The 17610-nt window shown below is 34.9% G+C and overlaps 1 protein-coding gene across 5 annotated transcripts in view; it reads right to left on the minus strand.

The window, feature by feature from the left end:
* LOC111148293 (single stranded DNA binding protein 2) overlaps positions 1-17610 on the minus strand; it is a 304545-nt gene that overhangs the window by 196931 nt on the left and 90004 nt on the right. For all 5 annotated transcript variants that reach the window (XM_022504780.1, XM_022504779.1, XM_022504777.1 and 2 more), the window contains exon 4: positions 2825-2909. In XM_022504780.1, coding sequence (XP_022360488.1) covers positions 2825-2909 — 85 coding nt within the window. The remainder of the gene's footprint in view (positions 1-2824; positions 2910-17610) is intronic.

Raw genomic sequence — 17610 nt, forward strand, 5'->3', positions numbered from 1 at the left:
ATTCATTTTTTACCTCATTATGCCTCTATCATTTCTTCAAAAAAATGTAGTCAACATTTCATTATCCATTCAATCTTATAAATAAAAACTATAAAATAACAAGACTACTTTTTTAAACATATGAGAATTTTATATGCAAATAAGTATTTTTTTATTCTAAAGATGAACTACTGAAGAAAATATTTCTCAGGATGCTCTCTTGAGAGCTATCTTAAAATTCAGTAGGTAATACATATTAATTACTATTATAGAAATGGTTCCATAATGAACTCTAATAAAGAAATATAACATTCTAGAATTTTACCACAATCTTAAGTGTTTGTTCCTGTTGCCCATTTTCTTCCCTGAGTCATTCAAAATCACATCAAACATGAATTATGTTGATCATTTTCAGAAACTGTCACTTATATTAAGAAGCCAGGAAATCCTACTCATGAAAATTATCATTAAAGTATGCTACCAAAAAAATGTATGTCTAAAAATCCAATTACAACATGAAATTATGTAAGTCAAATCCTTTCACACAAATCTCCATGTAAAAGAAAATTCTGGAGACGTATTACCATTGAAAATAAACTGGCTTAAAGGATAATGAAGATGCCACCTAAAAATAAATCAAGTTTCTTAAAACTAATACTTAAGATAAAATTATAAAACATCTGATAAAGCCTGTGCTAATATTCATAATGGATTATAAAATCCAAATACTTATTTTTTTCTAAACTACATTTTCTTAGGACCAAATTACATGATAACAGATTATTCTTCCTTGAAAATCTATTCCAAGTTCACTCAGGGATGCCTGGGTGGCTCAGGGGGTTAAGCCGCTGCCTTGGGCTCGGGTCATGATCCCAGGGTCCTGAGACTGAGTCTCGCATGGGGCTCCCTGCTCAGCAGGGAGCCTGCTTCTCTGCCTGCTTGCCATCTCTCTCTCTCTCTCGCTCTCTCCCTCTCTCTGACAAATAAATAAAATCTATTAAAAAAATAATAATTTCATTCATACCTCTAGCCAGTGCTCATTTAAAAAAAACCTGAAGTATTTAAGTGGACTTTTGAAGTTAGTAAGTGTGAATGCTATCTGAAATATTGAAAATGCCTTGTGCACGTAACATGTATGTGTCAACAAAGATGACGAGGCTCTGACAATGATGATGATTTACCTAATCGTTCTGAGAGATCTAAATTAGTTCAGTCAGTGTTCCTTATAAGATCTCCATGACGAACAGTAGGTGCAACTGTCTGTACAACAGAATTATGAAGAATTATTTATATAATTAATTTCTTAAAATGTAGATTCACAAATACTAATGGTCCTTTGGAGTAGAACACTGGCACTATGTAATGCCACCTAGTTATCAAAATTAGTGAGTATTTAAAAAACGTTTCCCAAGACTAGCATGCCAAACCTAGGCATGTCTTTTTGGTGTAGGAGATAGATGAGATGAAGTATCCCATTCAAGCCAGATTCCTTGTAATCTTCATGGTTGAGTCTCTGCTCTACTTTCTGCCACCACCCAAGGGTAAAAATGGAAAACAAGATAGGCCAGATAAATCCTGTATCCTGGGCCCTGCTTTATCTGCCTTTTCTCTACTTCTTCTTTACATGCAGAACCATCCCTTTCACATTATCGCCAAGAGCTATCACTGTTTACTGCATAGCAAGCTTTATGAATACAGTCAACATCAGATGAGGCAAGCAGGAACAGTCACTTTAATCAGCTTAGTCCAAAATGAAAAGTATTACACAGTCCCCCCAGATGCCCAAGACTTTTAATGCTCTTCCATCTGCACACTTTTCCTTGTGCTACTTTTGGGGCTGTAATTGTCCCAGATATTTCTACTCTTTAGTCTATGCCTCAAGTATATCCTTTGGGAGGTCTTTTTTCCCTTTTGAACTCTGATTCTGGTTTTTAAGGCTATTCACACAGAATGATGTCCCCCTTCTACCAACATCATTAAGTAGTTAATATCAGATAACCTCAGGTTTCAGCCCATTTCCACTTCCTCCAAACTAAGGACACTGGATTTCCTTCCTCCCAAACTCAAGCTATCCTTCCTTTATGGTCAATTCTACATTTTCCAGTCCCTTCACAATACCATCTTATTCTTAAATGTAATTTTTCCCTTACAAATCTTGGGTTTTTTTCCCTCCTTTTTTCTACAATTCTATTTCCTCATACCATCAACTCTCTAAAATCACATTTGCAGTTCTTATAACAAAATGTTCAGTATACATCAACTAGCCAGGGACAGTCCACTGTCCGTCCTTAGGAATTTAAAAAAAAAAAATTTTTTTTTAATTATTTAATGCAATTTTCATTTTTGCACAGAATCTTTTTGCTCTCTTGAGTTTCCTTTAATTCATAATAAATTTTATTTGTAGAAATGATTTCAGTGTAACAGATACTTAGCTTTATGATATGTAATCAAAAGGTACAAAAAAGAAAAATATAATATCATGATATATTTTTCAATCTTATGTGCAAAAGAGGAACTTATCATTCACACTATTCTTATGACTCCTTTTCTAGAATAAGGAATTATTACTTAATTTTTATAAATCTGAAATTTCACACATCAGGCATGCTTAAAGATAAAAAGAAAATACCTTTAATAACTTGGCATTAGGACTAGCCTCTTATCCTAAGCTTTCAACAAGACTTAAACACTCACTTGTATTTCACTATTAAAGTTATAACCCTATTTCTCAAGAAAAAAAGAACAACCAATTTCTTAAAACCAAAGTAAAAGAGTAGATGGTCCAAGAGCAGTGGTTAAAAAGAAAACTAATAATATAACTTAGTAAAATTATACATTAACTCACATAATCATGGAAGGCTTTTGCTTCACTTGAATGTTCACATGTTTCCCGTCTTTCTGGAGCTGCACAGTAGAGATCCCAAAATACACTAAAAAAGTAATTATGGAAACATTAAGAAAGTCACATAATATCAAATAGGAGATCACAATTCCAAAAATAGAAGACATGTATTATTCTTTATACAAAATGTGTTTTCTTCTTCAGGACAAATATTTCTTTGAAAGATATAAATTCAGGTAAGGTACCTCCTGCAATAATAAGATATAATCTAGCTCTTTCAGAAATGCTAAGATTTTTTCTAAAAGGATAAAATAACTTAAAAAAATTTTAAACTGTCATTCTTAATTGTCTGTTTATCTCACTTAAACACATGATTGAAATAATTATAATGTTTTTCCCAACTTTCCCATGAAGATAAAAACAATAAATAATATCCTAATTTAATCATTAAAGAATAAAGTGGTTCATTATTTTTTCAAGATAATTTTGTTGTCCAACTACCAGGCTAGTATCCTGACCATTAAATCACATTGTTCAAACAAACATATGTTCTTAAAATTTCCTTTTGTTTGCCCTTGCAATTACCAAAATAGGTTAGTAATTTTGATAATTCAAAAAGTCCATGCTCTTTTTCCTCTTCTGTTCAAGAACAATGGGAATAAGCAAGGTGGAACCAGTTGGGAAAAAAATAATTACACTGCTTACAAAACTTATGTCTCTGATCATCCTACCATCTAGAAAATTAACAATGAGCTATAGAAAATGATTAAAAAATCAGGAAAGCAAATGTCTAGAAATACCGGCAACAAACAAAGGCAATTACACTGATGAACAGAAATCTTTTTTTATTATACATTTTTCATTCTACAAAAACTGGAAAGTAGACTAAGTTAAGTAGTTAAGAGCACAGGTTTTGGAACAGGATATATCTCAGACAAAGCCAGCCCTGCCAATTAATTACTAGCTCAAGTTGCTTAAACTTTATAAAATGAGGTTGTTGAGGGGCACCTGGGTGGCTCAGTGGGTTAAAGCCTCTGCCTTCGGCTCAGGTCATGATCCCAGGGTCCTGGGATCGAGCCCCATATTGTGCTCTCTGCTCAGCATGGAACTTGCTTCCTCCTCTCTCTCTCTGCCTGCCTCTCTGCCTACTTGTGATCTCTGTCAAATAAATAAATAAATAACCTTAAAAAAAATAAAATATAATAAATAAAATAAAATGAGGTTGTTCAGAAATCTGAATTACACAACATAAACAGAGCATCTGGCATAAACTAAGCAGACTATTAGTAATATAATCAACACTGTGAGTAGCTTGCTTAAAATCTTAATACGCATACATTTTGCTAGGGCAGGTCATTGTACCAAGTGCACAGGTAATGATGGTACGATAAAAACTTGGTAAGTTAAACCTGGCCTCTTTGGTCTGACCCTTAAAGGAGCAGTCTGAATCTCTCCCCACAGGAGAAAACATTCTGTAGGCCTTATAACATGACTAGTTCAGTAAAATAAGATTACATTCAAAGATGAAAAATATGAATGACTGAATATTGGCATTTAATTTCCTTTTAAGTTTCTGTAATAAGCAGGGAAAAATAAGGAAAACAATAAAGAAAAATAATTTGAGTAAACTTCAGCTCTTTTACAAGAAGGAAATCAATCAAAAGTTGTACGTGGCCTTTCTATGTCCCTTTTTGGACTTAGGAATTACAGATATACAAAGATATAGCTAAAAGTTTTCCACCTGTGTCAAGTGTGTTACGAGTTACAGTATATTGCAATTATTCTATTTTCATGTTCTTAAGGAACTTCAAAGCTCTTAAAACCAAAATTTTATAATGGTAGTTTTAAATCGTATTAAGTTTAATCACAGAATATTATGTGCAGTATTATAACAAACACCTTCATATCTTTTTATTTACTAATTTCTTAACAAATGTTATATGATCCTTCTGGAAAATTATTACATTATTACTTCTAAAATGTTGTCTTACAAAGTGGACCGGAAGAAAACGATTTATTATTAGATTATGTCCTAAAAGTTATTAAAAAACTATAAATAAATGATTACTTATACATATAATTAGATCAAGTATTTATCCTGGAATAGTAACATTGTTCTATTTCTATCTTTTTGTTTCCTTTTATGGATTTAATTGGAGGTCAAACGTTTACAAGATCGGAGTGCCTGGGTGGCTCAGTGGGTTAAAGCCTCTGCTTTGGCTCAGGTCATGATCCCAGGGTTCTCGGATTAAGCTCCTTGCCCAGCAGGGAGCCTGCCTCCCTTCCTCTCCCTCTGCCTGCCTCTCTGTCTACTTGCAATCTCTGTCTGTCAAGTAAATAAATATATTTTTTTTAAAAATTTACAAGATCAAGATGAGGGAAAATAAAACAATTTACTAAAATGGGATAACTTCATATATGGTATATTTCTGACAATTCTACATCACCTATGCATGATCTCCCTGAATAAAAATAAAGAAATATACCCTTTAAAGACATTTCCCAAAGGAAGAAATACACAGTTTCACAATAATAGTTACAGACATTAATACTCCACTCTCAATACTGGATAAAACAACCAGATAGAAGATATACAAGGAAACGAGGGTTAAACAACACAATAAACTAACTAGATTTAATAGATATATGCAGAACACTACACCTCGCAACAAGTATACACCTTCTTCTCAAGTGTAATTGAGGCATTTTCCACGATAGGCCATAAGTTAGAGCATACATTAATTAGGTCTCAGTAGAGTTGAAAAGATAGGTATCATACAAAATATTTTCTCTGATCACAATGGGATGAAGTTAGAGATGAGTAACAGAAGGAAAACTAAAAAATCCACAAATTTGTGAAATTAACACAAACTCCCAATGGATCAAAAAAGAATCACAAGGGAAATTAAAAAAATACTTAGAAATGACATGAAAACACAGCATACAAAAACTTATGGGACACAGCAAAAGCAATACTAGGGGGAATTTTAAAACTATAAATATAAGCTATAAATATATGTAAAAAACAAGATAGATCTTACATCAACAACCTAACTTTAAAACTTAAGGAACTAGAAAAGAACAAATGAAACCCAAAGCTAGTAGAAGGAGATAGTCAAGATTAGAACAGAGATCGATGAAACAGAGAACAGGAATATTAATTCTATAAAACCAAAAGCTAGTTCTTCAAAAAGATCAATAAACTTGACACCTTTAGAGCTAGAGGAACTAAAAAGAGAGAGAAGAACAGAGAGAAAGAAAAGACTCAAATTATTAAAGACTCCACCAAAAAAATGTTAGAACTAAATAAATGGATTCAGTAAAGTTGCTGGCTATGAAATCAATATACAAAAATCAGTTGTGTTTCTATAAACTAACAATGAACTATCAAAATGAGAAATTAAGAAAACAATTCCATTTACAATTACGTCAAAAAGATTTAGGAATAGATTTAACCATATGATTGATTATACCCAAAAGAATAGAAAATCTCAGAGATATTCATACACCCAGGTTCAAAGAAGCATTAGTCAACATAGTTAAAACAGGGAAGTAATCCCAGTGTCCACTGATGGATAACACAATGTAGGACATAAACGCAATGGAAAATTACTCAGCCTTTAAAAGGATGGAAATTCTAACATATGTTACGACATGGGTGAACCACGAGGACATTATGCTAAGTGAAATAAGCTAGTCTCTAAAAGAAATATACTGTATGATTCTAATTATATAAGGTACTTAAAGTAGCCAAAAATCATAAAGAAAACAGAATGGTGGTTGACGGGCTGGAAGGACAGCCTCCTTCTAGGAGGTAAAAAGGTAAAAAGAGTTATGGAGATGGATGGTGGTGATGGCTGCGCCACATTATGAATGTATTTAATAACACTGAAATATACACTTAAAATAGTTAAGATGGCGAATTTTATCTTTTGTGCATTTTGCCACAATTTGAAAAAACTGAGGGGGAAAAAAAAAACTTTTCCTGGCCAGCCATGTTCTAGGTACCATTTTACAGTGACTAAAACAAATGTTAATTCTTTTCTGTGTATTCATAATCTCTATTCCATCACTTCAAAGACCATAGAGCTCAGGTGGCCACCAGAAAGCTATGAGATACTACTAATAAAGAATAGTCATCATAAAAATAAGGCAAATTTTCAAATTAAAAAACCAAACTCATTAGGAAAGTTTCATAATTGAGTCAAAAATAATCTGAAGTATATTAAGAAATTGAAAGTATAAAAACTTAAAAATTAAATAAAATTTATTTTTAGTGCCATGATATTCATGTTGAAGACGTTTCATCTATTTTATAAGTATTTGTATGTTTTTACCTAAGATATGATTACAGATGGGAAAGATATTTCAAAAGTTTATCTTTTCTAGAAAACCCAACCCATGTTTTGTACTAGTTATTTGACTCATACAGTATATTGGGACTGCTACAATACCATCCTAATATTTGAAAAAAAAAAAAAAAAGTTATAGCATAACAACAGCAACAAACCTGCACTGTGATAAAACGTGAGTTCACATTTGGCAATTAATCCATGCCTGCCTTCGTTGGACAGAAGACAAATCACTTAGCTAATTTAGAAAATAACAAGGTTAAAGACCTCTATAAACCCTTGATAAATTAGAATTTTAAACTATGGTTTTCTTCTACTAATATTTCAAGTATATATTAATGCATAATCTATGCAATATGCCGCATCACATCCTGCACAAGAGAAAAAAAATATATATGATCCATGCCATGTATGTGTGTGGATCCAAAACTAGAGATGAGTTGAATTCAAAATTTCAACTCAATTTCCTAAAGCACCTAAATACAACTCTATGTAGAAGTTACATCTCATATATTATTAAGACTTTATAAATACCCTGGGTAAATGCTTATGGCTGATACTATGATGACATGACATTTATCATATGAAAATGTGGACTATGTCTTAGAGGAGAAATTAGGCTTTTTAATAAGTAGGTAAGATTCATAGCAATACTTGATTTACTTTTAGCTGGAGGAATTTCATTTTATTTCTTTAGTAAGCTTTTTTAATGACCCACTGAACTCATTCCTTGATTTCCATACAGGCCAAGGGCAGAAAATTCTGGAATTCCACAGATACAAACTTCCTCTCTGTACAACTGGAAATGCTAATGGCTAAGGAGCTTCTCATTTGCTCTCACTTCTACATCTATTAAGCCTGATATCAAAAATCATCCTTGAAACATGATGGATTCATCATCATGAGTAATGGTTTAGATTTAGTCTCTCTGTTCCTAAGCAGAAACAAGTGAAAAATTTGTATTTTACAAATGAAAAAGAGGGGCGGCTGGGTGCCTTACTTAAGTTATCGACTCTTGATTCTTGACTTAGGTCATGACCTCAGGGTCTTGAGTTTGAGTCCTACACAAGGCTCCAAGCTCAGCTCATAGTCTGCTTGTCCCTTTCCCTCTGCTCCTCCCCCCTACTTGCTTTCTCTTTCTCTCTCTCAAATAAATAAATAAAGTAAAATACAATAAAAACAAATGAAGTAGTTAGAGACTAAACACAGGAACTGGGTGCCTGGGTGGCTCAGTCGGTTAAGCATCTGCCTTCAGATCAGGTCATGACCCCAGGGTCCTGAAGTTAGGCCTTCAGTCGTGCATCACCGGGCTCCTTTCTCAGCAGGGAGCCTGCTTCTCCCTCTGCCCCTTCCCCTTCTCATGCTCTTTCTTTGGCGCTCTCTCCCTCTTTCTCTCAAGTAAATAAATAAAATCCCTAAAAATAAACAAACACAGGAATCAAAACCTGCTAAGCATTAAAATCTTTGTTCTTGTACTATTTATTATTATTAAAATTTCCCCCATATAAGTCAAAGGAAAATACAAGATTTCCAAGTTGAGGATTCTCATCCAAACACTGTTTTTCGTCCATTCTGAGGATGTGAGTGAAAATGATTTCATTGGCTGTTAATATCTCTAAGCGAATAATGAAGGCAAAATGATTGTCAGAGAAGTCTACAAGGGTGAATAAACACTCCAGAGGTGTCTCGAAGATAGGATGCTAACATAATATAACCTTATTATTATAATATAATAACCTTAATCCACTGGCCACATTTGGGACTACCTGAAAATAAAAATTAAAAAAAGAAGAAAAAAAAACCACACAGGAGACAGGCCACATTACTATAACTTCAAATCGTTAATAGCTAAGGAAGTTATTTCTCTTTGGCCCAAAAAAATATTTTCAATTAATCTTACTCATAATCTATACTGATGAAAATTATCTATTCATAAACTAAGGAGGATTTTACGTAAAACGTGTATGTACCTAAAAACTTCCAAATACATGTTCTTGTGTTATTCCTTAACACTACTTAATAACTTATAAAATGTAAGCATTACATTTTGTGCAACTATCATAAAATTCTCATAATACTCTTGGATTCATGATGAATTAATATTTTAAAGTATCATTAAAATAGCTTATGTGCTAAATTCAAGCATCATATACTAAGCATCATACATTCAACATTTAGTCCTCTCATTATTATGCCTATTTGGTTGAGGAGGGAGCTAAAGCTTAAAGAGGTTAAATAATTTGCCTAGGGGACACAATTGGTTAGCAGCAGAGCTGAGCTTGAACTTTTATTTCTTATATTATTTTACCTCTATTGTGAGTATGGTATTAAGAGTTCTCATTTCAAGATGGCTCATGCTGATTACGGGCAAGTTTATGCAGCTCTGGCAGTCCAAGCAGCATCAGCTGTTACAAATGGAGTAGATACCTGTCCTAGATAAGACAGCAAACACTTTGTTATCCTACCTTTGACCCTCATACTCCAACTCATTTCCTGAGTATCCTATGGCAACCAGCCCCTCACCCCACATGCAGCTGCCAGTAATGCATGGATGCCTCAATATAGACCAGACTCAGAAGAGACAACTCTTCTGAGTCCCATTTATATCTACTGTCTAGAATTAGCCACTCAGGATGTTCAAAAGGGAACTATAATTAATGTCTTATTAATAGTGGGCCACTAAATTCTGCTCTGTATTGAACAAATATCATCTGTTACTGAGATGAGCACTGGTTACAATTCACAAAATTTCAATTCTAATTATAAATCTGACCTTGAGAAAATAGTTTGTTTTTCTTTTTTTCATTAGTTTCTTTGTGTGAAAACAGAGAATAAGGGGCACCCAGGTGGCTCAGTCATTGGGCATCTGCCTTTGGCTCAGGTCGTGATCCCGGGGTCCTGGGTCCTGGAACTGAGCCCTGCATTGGGCTCCCAGCTCAGTGGGAAGCCTGCTTGTCCTTCTCCCACTCCCCTTGCATGAGTTCCCCCTCTCGCTGTCTCTCTCCCTCTCTGTCAAATAAATAAACAAATAAAACTTTAAAAGAAAGAGAGAATACATTATATATTTTACAAACTTCTGTAGATAAAAGAGATGGTATACACGAAAGTACTTTTAAAAGAATAAAGATATTCTAAAAAATTCTAATAACTAGTATGGCGAGAAAAAAAAAGCCTTTCTATTAAGAGTAAAATTTGCCCAGTTTCCTTTCTAACCTTTCATATTCAGTGGAAAATTCCATAATTATTTACAATGTCTGCTCATCACCAAATTTTTCTATTTTCTTCATTCTTTTCCTACTCTCCCAGACACATTTTGATTTTCTTTATAACTTAACCACCTCTGTTCTTTGCTTTCTCTCTTGCTAACACTTTTTATTGCCTTCTCACCAAGATTATACTCCCATTTTAGTTGTCATCTGCATTGTCTTATCTTGCTGTTTAACTTTTTTAAAAGTTTTTATTTCAATACCAGCTAGTTAGCATGGTAATTAGTTTCACATTAGTTTCAGGTATAATATTAGTTTAATATTAGTGTAATATTAGTTTATGAATGTAATATTAGTTTCAGGTATACAATATAGTGATTCGACAACTCCATACATCACCCAGGGCTCATCGCAAGTGCACTCCTTAATCCCTGTCGCCTATTTTACCCATCCCCTAGCCTATTTTAACTCAATTCAAATAAATGCCTATTATAGGTAAGACATACAAGATGAGTACGAAACAGTCTAACCATGATTATATCATTCTAGTGAGCCAATTGACTAATTCAATGCTATTATTTTCACATGGGTATTTGGTTATTCTTAGCTATACCTCATGTCATCCATTAGACTCTAAAATCATTAGAGTGCTAGCATACTGTAATATTTGACTTCCCGTTCCCAGTGAAAGAAACTGAATTCTCATGATAATCTTAGTTATTAGTTTATTTTTTCTGCTGCATCATATATACTTAATTTCAGGATATAAGTACATGGGCCCAAAGTAATTTCAAAAGGTGTTTTACATATAAAATTAAGAAAGAATAAAGCATAATTTCTGCCATTAAAAAATTAAATAGGAAGATTTTAAAAGTGTCTATTTTTAAGTTACCCAAATTGAAAAGGACATTAATTTCAGGAGAACGAAGTTTCCTGGCATTTCTGTTTCTGAAATTCACAGAAGCTTTGGGAACTTTCATTAAAGAAAACAAACAGGAAATACATTTTCAAAGGGGATTTGATCTGGGTAAAGGTAACGAACACAGGAGGCATAGGAAATACTATATAGCACTGGGCTGGGTGTAAACTGGGAAAGAAAAAAAGAAGTGATAAAGGGGGACGCCTGGGTGGCTCAGTTGGTTAAGCAGCTGCCTTCAGCTCAGGTCATGATCCCAGCATCCTCGGATCGGGTCCCACATCGGGCTCCTTGCTGGGCAGGGAGCCTGCTTCTCCCTCTGACTCTGCCTGCAACTCTGCCTGCTCTCTCTCTCCCTCCCTCTCTCTCTCTCTCTCTCTCTCTCTCTCTCTGACAAATAAATAAATAAATAAAAATCTTAAAAAAAAAAAAAAAGAAGTGATAAAGGAAATTACATTAGAAACAAGGAAAAACTTCCAGAAAATAAAATCACACACTTCCTTCCATCTAAAATTGCCCTTTCCTCTCCAAGGCTTCCACCTCTCGATTTCCCTGAATTTCTTCATTTCTGCACTTCTCTGCATGTTTCTCTTTCATATATCTTCAACCTCCCTATTCTTTTCATCTCAATCTATATACATGCTCAAATTTATTCTATTTTAAAAAGAAAAATGTGGGGCGCCTGGATAGCTCAGTCGGTTAAGCGTCTGCCTTCAACTCAGGTCATGATCCCAGGGTCCTAAAGTTAGGCCTTCAGCCCTGCCTCATTTGCGGGGGGGGGGGGGGGGTCCTTTCTCAGCAGGGAGTCTGCTTCTCCTCTGCTCCTCCACCGCCCACTCATGCTCTCTCTCTCACTCAAATAAAATCTTAAAAAAAAAAAAAATGGTTAATCCTGAAACTACTCCATGTGGCACCACACACTTCAGCTATTCTCAGTAACCCTTGGGGTGGAAAAATGAATTAAAGCAGCCTTCTGAATCTCACTTTCACCCCCTTCCCAATTCAGGACAATCTCTGGGTCCTTTTACATACACAGAATTTAATCTCTGCATTAAATATCCTACCTGGTTCCCATACATTATTCTCTCCTGACTACTCCTCTTCCTCTCCAATTAGTTTCCTTTGAGGCTGCTCTTCATCTACCCAGGCTTAAATGTTGACTTTCCTCAGGATTCCAACCCCAGGCCCTGCTCTTACTTGTTACATTGGGCAGTTGAATCTATAAATATTTTTCACCAATAGTATGGTCTGTGCTTATATTTTCCAAACCACTGTAGACCTGTCTCAGATGTATAGACCCATATCTCTGACCTTGTATTAGGGCAACTCTATCTCAATGTCACTTAGGCATCTCAAAATTAAACCTGTCCAAGACAAATTGTGACCTTTTCTCCAAAGTTTGTTGCTCTTTCTATATTTCCTCTTTCAGTCAATGACATCACTGCTCACCTCAAATCTAAAATCTGGGAAACTTCTGCTTCACATTCCAACTATTCTACTTACTGTTTGCTATCACCTCTCAACTGGACAATTACACTTGACTTATAAGTAGACTCTATCTCTGTTCTCAGCCTTCTTCAATCCATCTCTATGTTGATGTCAAGTGAATGCCTAAAAGCACAAATCTAATCATGTCATGTACAGTGTTTAAAATCTTTGTGCTTTCATCTAAAACCCTTGATGTACTTCAGGACTTCATAATTTAGCCCCTGCCTTTGTCTTTACCCTTATATTCTATCACTTCATAGTACTGTACCTACAATTCACCTGATCTAAACTACCAGTCACTTCTTGGATTCATGATCATTCCTTTTGAGACTTCATACTAATTATTCCTTGCCCAAAATATCCTTCGTTCACTCAGCTTCCAGCTCAGCTCAGACTCACTTTTTCTATAAAGCCTGTCCTAAATCTCAAAAGCTGAAAAAAGCATTCCTCCTGAATTGCTATTAAAACTAGTATATACCTCAGTTATAATACTATTAACTGTCTATCTTTCCTGTACTTATCGCCTTGAGGGAAGCATAGTTTTGCACTTTGTAAATATTTGATGAAGAAGCTTAAACAATAGGACACCTCTATTTTCAAATATTCTTAAAAAAAAAAAAAAAAAGTGAAAAGAAGTCACAGAATTGCAACTTGTCCATCCAAAAGGGACCCTGCATTTGACCAAATGAGCAAGCACGAAGTTCTAGAAGAATATACATTATCCTATTCAGCTGGACCTTACTAACAGCATTAACAGCTTCCCAGGTTTAAAAAAAAAAGAAAGAAAGAAAGAGTAACCATTATCATAATCCTGAATCCCTAACCTAGGGCACATATGATAAAGCAAAGCTTTAAAGAGTTAAGGATTAAAAAGGTCAGGCATCTTGTATTGTCAAGACATCCCTTTTCCCCAACTTGATCTACAGATTCAAAGCAATCCTAATCAAAATCCCAACAAATTACTTTGTGGATAGCAAAAACTCATTCTAAAATTTAAATGGAGAAGGAAAGACCCAGAATAGTCAACACAATATTAAAGAAGAACAAAGTTGGAGGGCTGATACTATCCAACCTTAAGACTTACTATAAAGGAAACAGTCAACAAAACAAAGAGTCAACCCATGGAATGGGAGAAGATATTCACAAATGACACTACAGAGGAAGGGCTGATATCCAAGGTCTATAAACAACTCCTCAGACTCAACATCCAAAAAACAGATAATCATGTCAAAAAATGGGCAGAAGACATGAACAGACACTTCTCCAATGAAGACATACAAATGGCTATCAGACATATGAAAAAATGTTCATCATCATTAGCCATCAGGGAAATTAAAATCAAAACCACATTGAGATACCACCTTATACCAGTTAGAATGGCAAAGATTAACAAGATAGGAAACAACAAATGTTGGAGAGAATGTGGAGAAAGGGAACCCTCTTACACTGTTGGTGGAAATGCAAGTTGGTGCAGCCACTTTGGAAAACAGTGTGGAGATTCCTCAAAAAATTAAGAGTAGAGCTACCCCTATGACCCTGCAATTGCACTATTGGGTATTTACCCCAAAGATACAGATGTAGTGAAAAGAAGGGCCATATGTACCCCAGTGTTCATAGTAGCAATGTTCACAATAGCCAAACCATGAAAAGAGCCAAGATGCCCTTCAATAGACAAATGGATAAGGAAGATATGGTCCATATATACAATGGAATATTACTCAGCCATCAGAAAGGATGAATACTCAAATTTTGTATCAACATGGATGGGACTGGAGGAGATTATAATGAATGAAATAAGTCAAGGAGAGAAAGTCAACTATCATACGGTTTCACTTACTTGTGGAACATAAGAAATAACATGGAGGACATTAGGAGAAGGAAAGGAAAACTGAATGGGAGGAAATCAGAGGGGCAGACAAACCATGAGAGACTGTGGACTCTGAGAAACAAACTGAGGGTTTTAGAGGGGAGGGGGAAGGGGGAATGGGTGAGCCTGGTCATGGATATTAAGGATGCATGTGTTGCATGGAACACTGGGTGTGGTGCATAAACAGGGAATCTTGGAAGACTGGGGAAAAAAGAACTACACACACACACACACACACACACACACACACACACACACAAAGACTATTCTTTTTCGATTAAAAAAAAAGACTATAAAACTATAGTAATCAAGACAGTGTGGTATTGGTGAAAAATTAGACAGTGCAATAGTGGAACAGAATAGAGAGCCAGAAAAAAAATCTACATATATAGTCAACTGAACTTTGACAAAGGAGCAAAAGCAATGCAATAGAGCAAAGATAGTCTCCTCCACAAAAGGTACCAGAACAACTAGATATCCACATGCAAAAACATGAATCTAGACAAAAACCACAAAAATTAAAACACATAGATGTTCATAACAGCTTTGTTCATAACTGCCAAAATTTGGAAACAACCAAAATGTCCTTCAGTAGATGAACGTATAAATAAACCATGATACATCCAGACAATGGAATGTAATTCAGTACTAAAAAGAAATGAGCTGTCGAGCCATGAAAAGACATGGAGAAACTTTAAGTGCATATTGCTAAGTGAAAGAAGCCAATATGAAAAGACTACATACTGTATGATTCCAACTAAATGATTCTGGAAAAGGCAAAACTATGGAGACAGTAGAAGGATCAGTGGTTGCCAGAGATGTAGTATAAGAGTGGGACAGATGAAAAGGCAGAGCACAGAGGATTTTTAGGGCAGTGAAAATACTCTGTATGATGGACCATATCATTATACATTTGTTCAAAACCACAGAATGTACAACACCAAGAATGATCTGTAATGTAAACTATGGACTTTGGGTAATTATGAATGTGTCAATGTAGGTTCATCAACTATAACAAATGTACCACTCTAATGGGGAATGTTATTATGGAGGAGGTTAGGCCTATTTGAGGTCAGAAGGTATATTTCTGTACCTTCCCTAAAACTGTGTTGTGAATCTACTAAAAACTGCTCTAAAAAAAATTCTAATAAAAAAAGAAAGAAAGAAAAATCAAAGGGACCTCTGAAACAGTTAACATCGACCAAAAAAGGTCAAAAGCATCCAGTGGATTTAAGGCCCACAGTCATGGCTGTCTATACACAATGAAAGCTTGGGATCTGGACAGTTTTCTGTAGGAGAGGATCCATAGCTTTTCATCGGTTCTCAGAGGATCCCATAATCTCAAAATCATTAAGAACCACTTATTTACACAGATGAAGTAGGCTCCTCAAAGGGTTTGTTAGTAGTTTCAGGGGAGAAAATTTAAAAACACTGAGAATATTGTACCCATATTTTGCATGTGCTACACTTAAATTGAATAGACTGTAAAATATGTATGTGCCCATTATTTATCATTTCTTTGAGAAAATTAAAATTAGTTAAAACATCAAAGCCACAGAGGAAGAGCTCCCGTGAATCTTAGAGCCATAGAAAAAGGAAGAGCAAATGACATTTAAGACCTATATCTTCTGATAGTTAAGACCGAAAAAGCTAAAGTATTCTGTGAGGTATTATCAACTATCAACAGTATGAAAATACGTTAAATTCACAAGAAATGGAGCAAAAGAGAATCAGGCACAAAAAATAAAATTAATTCTTTAATGGAAAATTTTCAAAATCTTCACTTTGTTAGCTCACTAATCCAATAGGGACAGACTCCTGAATTGGTTTCTTACACTACTTTTAGACCTAAGTGGAAACATACAAAATAATAAGGTGTACACAGGTGAGGAGACTCAATTACATTTGGCAAACAGCTGAATTTTTATAGTATAGATCTAGATATCATAAATACATACTATGTAAAATGAGAAATTGACTTTTATGATATGCATTATAAGAGCTTAGTCTTAAACCCCAGGGAAACAACTCAATGATAGTGCTTAACTGCAATAAACCGTTGTTCCAAATACAGGAACAGCTCTGAGCCAAAGGACTGCACCTGTTCCTGTCATAGATATGTGAGACAAACAAGGGAAACCCACAACCACAACTGATCAAGTGCGGTTCCATTCACCACAGAACCTCTAGTAAGGCATGTTTTCAGGAGAGAGGTTAAAAAGATGATGGCATCAAATAACGTGCCAAGGAAACCATGTGCTTGGCACAAGAAGAGAGCTTCTGTTTTTCTCTTTTAATTAAGATGCTGAGAGATGAATATATAAGCCACTGAGCAGGAAATGTTTCTAAATTGAAGAAATGTAAACAAACAGCCTAGCTTGTCCTTGTGGACACCTGAACCGCACTGCAGTTGCAGAAAAGTCACAAACCTGGACATACTGGTATTAGAGTGAAATGTATAAGTTCTGCTATCGACTGGGCCTTTAGTATAGTCTGATGGTCTCTTTAGTGTTCCTACATAGCTCTATCCCTGAATCTACAGTGAACTCTTTCAGTTTTTCTTCTGGACTATTCTTCACTGTCCCAAAAATTCACCACTGCCTCTACCTTCTGTATCCTCAGGTTTAGTTGAGATCACGAGGGTCTAAAAGCCAGGAAGAATGACCTCACCAGAAACAAACCATGCTAGCAGCTTGATCTTGGATGTCCGGCTTCCAGAAATGTGAGAAAAGAAATTTATGTTGTTGAAGTCATGTAGTCTATGGTATTTTATTATGGCAGCCTAAGTTGACTAACAGAACCATACTTGGAGTAGGAGATTCCATATACCAAACCCAGTTCCAGCTTCACTCAATAGTACTATCTTTAAGTTAAAGAAGACTAAAGCTGGTTTTGAGCTTTTTTTTAAAGTGCTACCTCTCATAAAATAATTATAGAAAACAAAAATAAGTAAATAAAAA

Source organism: Enhydra lutris, unplaced genomic scaffold, assembly GCF_002288905.1.
Source record: "Enhydra lutris kenyoni isolate GAN:26980312 unplaced genomic scaffold, ASM228890v2 scaffoldscaffold19, whole genome shotgun sequence".
Taxonomy (NCBI): domain Eukaryota; kingdom Metazoa; phylum Chordata; class Mammalia; order Carnivora; family Mustelidae; genus Enhydra; species Enhydra lutris.